At 42.9% G+C, this 4,794-nt stretch overlaps 1 protein-coding gene across 3 annotated transcripts in view; it reads right to left on the bottom strand.

Moving 5' to 3' along the window:
• Window positions 1–4,794, bottom strand: part of Pus1 (Pseudouridine synthase 1) — a 50,694-nt gene that overhangs the window by 1,666 nt on the left and 44,234 nt on the right. For all 3 annotated transcript variants that reach the window (XM_075876110.1, XM_075876109.1, XM_075876111.1), the window contains one exon: window positions 3,110–3,229. In XM_075876110.1, coding sequence (XP_075732225.1) covers window positions 3,110–3,229 — 120 coding nt within the window. The remainder of the gene's footprint in view (window positions 1–3,109; window positions 3,230–4,794) is intronic.

Below are 4,794 nucleotides of genomic sequence, written 5' to 3'. Positions count from 1 at the left end.
CTGTATTGAAAAGCAAGAAGAAACACTCAATGCTTGCCACGGCCACCATCATGTTAAATCTGCAACATGGTAAGCAAGGTGTTCAATTGAAACACAAAGGTCTGAAACAATTAAAAGCATACCAGCCAACCTGGGGACATCAAACGTTAAGAAATTCAGAAGAGTGGGGGGGGGGGGGGGGGATACCAAAGTGGCACACGTTTTTATTTGTTGTTTCTCATTGCTGCAGCAACATCATGAACAGCTTTGAATGATTGCCAGTAAAGTTCTTAACGTAAGCGGTTGTACTAGTTAGTACTAGCAATTATTTAGTCGTGAACAAGGGTGCATAACTGCAAGGGAAATGTGTTCTTTACCATGACGGATAGTAGCCTCATACCAGTATTGGCACATTTTCCCATTTGATGTGAATGTACTACGGCAATGTTTTCTCATCTGCCTTGTGTTGCACTGGAGCCTGTGTAGTGGTCAATACTGAGATGAATCAAAAAAGACAAAAACGTGCACAAAAACTGAAGTTACTAGTTTTCAACTATCAAAATGCCTGCAGACGAGCAAAAAACATCCCGCTCATTGGGCACGAATGCTGGATTAACAATGCCAGCATGAGAACAGGGTAAACGGAAGTGAGAAAACAAAATAGTGAACTCCCCCCCCCTTTGCTTCTCTGGGATAGCACACCCGCTATAGTGAGTAAGAGAGACGTTGATACAGTCAGGTCAGCTATCATCAACACAAGAAAAAGGCACGTGATCGGCGATCTAGCACCGTTATCTGGGTCCGCCTGCGTTCCTTTCGAGCTACCACCCGCTTGCTCAGTCCTTCAATAAACCCTCTTTACACCACTAACATTGGGCATGCAGAGAGTGCACATGTGACCAGCCATCTCTGCTCATTCAGCTTCTGCCCCTCTGCTACTTTTACATGATCCCCTCTAGGGCTATAAAAGTAACATCTTTTTCTGACACCTAAACTACCTCTCTCCTGCCCTTTCAACTGGTACTGTACAAAGAAGCAAAACAGCCCCACCGCACTTACTGCATTGATTGATGGAGGAAATGTACGGCCCACCTAACTGCCCTCTTTTACTAACCACTTTCCTACCACTTCCATGACACCTAGGTACTCATCATCCTTTTTCACACCACCATGCACTCAATCTAATTCCCCCTGCACCTCCGGCACACCGCCTTTGATTTTGCAGTTGAATGCACACAAGGTTCCAAAGGATGTTATCGTCCTTGGACTTTCTATAGAACATCACAGTGATGGTGGCGGCGAATTTTCATTTGGAGTGTTTCAATAATTGCTATCACGATAAAAATGACAGCAAGTTTAAATGAACCATAAAGGTATTTGAGAGTGTAAAACACACAAAATACACAAGACCTAGACAAGATGAGCGCTTGCTTCAATCGCAAGTGAGCCCTTGTCTTAAGTCTATTTCTTGTGTATTTTGTGTTTTGCACTCCCAAATACCTTCATGGATCAGTACAGACTAGCCCAACTTTCTCTTCTGAATATAAATATGAAGTACCTGGTATTCACTTCATGACTGCAGGAGAGCTGTACCTATTACTCAAGACATATCAAATTGCATAAAGTTTGGTAATGTCACGTAAGGCAATACATGTGCCTGAACACTTCTTGTTATATGCTATGAAGGGGTGAAGTTTTGGGCATTTTATATCTTTAATGTCAAATGTTCAGGTGGTAGGGGGCTTACTAATTAGTTCACCAACCTTGTTTTTGCTTCATTAACCCTTTCAGACACCAGCTAAGAAGAACTGTCTGTAAATGTGTCAAATCACTACAATGTTACTTCAAAGCCCTCAATATTCTATTACAACAAGAATAATGAGATAATTATAGAATATATGTGTGTTATAGTAACTCTTCCTAATTCCATTGTAATTACTAAATATATTTTGACCATGAAGTCATCTATGCTTACTTTTGACAAAAGGGAATTAAAATATCAGGCTAGAAATATAGTACAAGCTCATTTTTAGTTATGTCCATTTCGAGCAAAAAAAAAAATTGTGCTTTTCATTTCACGTTGCTTGCAGGAAGCGGCACGTGACACGACTCGTTGCACATGGTAGTGCCTTCAGAAAAGTGATCATATGTATCAGGACATTGCAAAATGAAGTTAAATGATGACAAATTTATTATGCAGTAGGTTAAATTCATCCAAACTACGATATATCTTGCTCTTTCTTAGCCCCTACTTGATGCAAATAGCAAAAACAAGTGGTGTATACAGTTGTGTATATAGCGTCTCGAAGGGTTAACACCCGCCACAGTGGTCTTGTGGGTATGGTGCTTGGTTGCAGACCCGGAGGTAACGAGATCGAATCCTGGCCACGGCGGCCACACTTTCGATGGAGGCGAAATTGCTCAAGGCCCATGTGCTTAGATTTAGGTACACGTTTGAAAACCCCAGATGGTCAAAATTTCCTGGAGCTTTATACTAAGGTGTCTCTCATAATTATATCGAGGTTTCTGGGTATTAAACCCCATTAATCATTACTATTTTCTTCATTAACACTGCTTTATATTTAGTATGCTTCTGATGTTTATAGTTGTTTTTGGCACAAAATTCAGAAAAAATGGCCAAATAGGTCAATTTCAGTTGGCAAAGAATATTAAATGAGATTGACTTTCAGAAGTAGGCACCAGGGCACTTTTGTTTATTTCACAGGTATATTGCTTTACAAGTAATTGATTGATATGTGGGGTTTAACGTCCCAAAAACCACCATATGATTATGAGAGACGCCGTAGTGGAGGACTCCGGACATTTCGACCACCTGGAGTTCTTTAACGTGCACCCAAATCTGAGCACACGGGCCTACAACATTTCCGCCTCCATCGGAAATGCAGCCACCGCAGCCGGGATTCGATCCCGCGACCTCCGGGTCAGCAGCCGAGTACCTCAGCCACTAGACCACCGCGGCAGGGCTGCTTTACAAGTAAACAAGCGGTAGTTATTACACAGCACAGAATTGGTACTGTTTGGCTAAGTGGTTTGAAAACATACATATGTCGGGCATGAACTTTTTAGAGTCTCTTTTGTCATAAGAAATGAGATGCACAGTGGTACACACCTGCTTGGCCTCCCAACAGAGTGGCTCATGCAGACCATCTCCACCGTAGCGCTTGTTGTAGCGGTCGTAATGCAAGTGTTCAAGCATCAGGCCTAGTGGTGGTGCAATGGGGATGTCCAGCTGAATTTGAAATATGCATATGGAATATGAAACCTACGTTATGTACGTACCTCGAGAATGAAGAAGAGATCAATACCAAGCTTACTGAAATAGTGCAAATGCTTTCACGTACAAGTCAACTAAACAGTGAAAGCATTAAAGATGCTACAAAAAGAAACAGTACAGCACAACTGAAATTTCTACTGTAACATTTCCTGCAGCAGCTTGAAATTGGGTTTGCCTTGTCTGTCCTGTCTATCTGTCCATTCTGTTATGCTGACACTGAGTACTGTTATCCCTGACTCATCATTATAATTTTGTGCTGTGAGCAGGCCGCATCTACCCCAAGATTCATCACCACCACAGGGCATAAAAAAAGAAAACTTATTAACAACTGCCACTGCTGGTATTTCAACAAATATTACTGGAGCATTGTGCATGTAGACGCCTCCTTTATTTTATCAATGCCAGCCAGATGCGAGCCCAATCCAGCCGTTCACCACCATCTCCTTTAGCCCTCCCTGCTCTCGCCCATCGCCTAGCCTTGGCGTGTGCTTTGCTGTCATGGGAGAAGGAGCCCCACATGCAGTGCCTCATGATGGAAATCATATGAAGTAGTGTTTTGTTCAGTTGTGTACAGATTCGTGGGGCAGCATCTTGCATTTCTCTTGTTCACTATGTTGGCAGTCACGCTGGCTCTGTAAAACATACGGTGTTTCGGGATAGCGTGTCGCTGTTTGTGGCGCTGTGTGGGCAGCCAATAGGAAAGCGTCACTGCAATGCTAACTACATGAGCTGCGCATGATGTGGTGGTGGCGGCGTTGCTTTGAGCCACAAAAAAGGGAGCACGAAAGAACAAATCTGACTGACGTATGATATTGAAGTGGGAAACACATCTATTCCATCTCCGAAGAAAAGCACTCAGAAGCATGTGTGACGCAAGCAGCACTACCTATCATGTAGTGTCGCATCACGACCACTTTCTGAGCTAAGGCGGACCAACAGCTCCTGTTGATAAGCGCACGTTTGCACTGGCATTGAAAGAAATAAAGGAGGCGTTGATAGATATGGAAGATGAGCCGTTTTGTGCTTCACAGACTGCAAGTTGTAGGTTCTTTGAAAGGGCCCCTAAACCACCTCCAATATTTTTTTCAAAAATTTCGAGTAAACATGTGCAATGTGTGCAGAAGGCTGTCGCAATCAATGATTCTACAGATGGCAGACCTACGTGTCACCAGCATGCCACAAATTTCAAGAAACAATACCTCAACGGGTCTTTCGGGCCCGTTGAGGAGCTGAGCGGAGAAGTTGAATCTCTGACGCACAGCAAATATGCTGTCGTTGGTCGAGCAAGAGCTTACAACTTCCGGTCAGTCAGCAAGCAGCTGTCTGCACTGCTTGTTGTGCAAAAAAAATATAGATGACAATGATGATGAACCAGACGATCAGCCAGGTACATATATATGTGCTTGCACATTGTCCTACTGGCCAATGGAGATGACAAATATAAATGTCTGGCTGTTTTACACCAGTTCTTCAAAATCATTCCACTATCCATAACCAACATTACAATACAATACACAAAG

This window comes from Rhipicephalus microplus, chromosome X, assembly GCF_043290135.1.
Source record: "Rhipicephalus microplus isolate Deutch F79 chromosome X, USDA_Rmic, whole genome shotgun sequence".
NCBI classification, from domain to species: domain Eukaryota; kingdom Metazoa; phylum Arthropoda; class Arachnida; order Ixodida; family Ixodidae; genus Rhipicephalus; species Rhipicephalus microplus.
The sequence above is the reverse complement of the archived record's forward strand: the minus strand, read 5'-3'. Positions and strand labels throughout refer to the sequence as shown.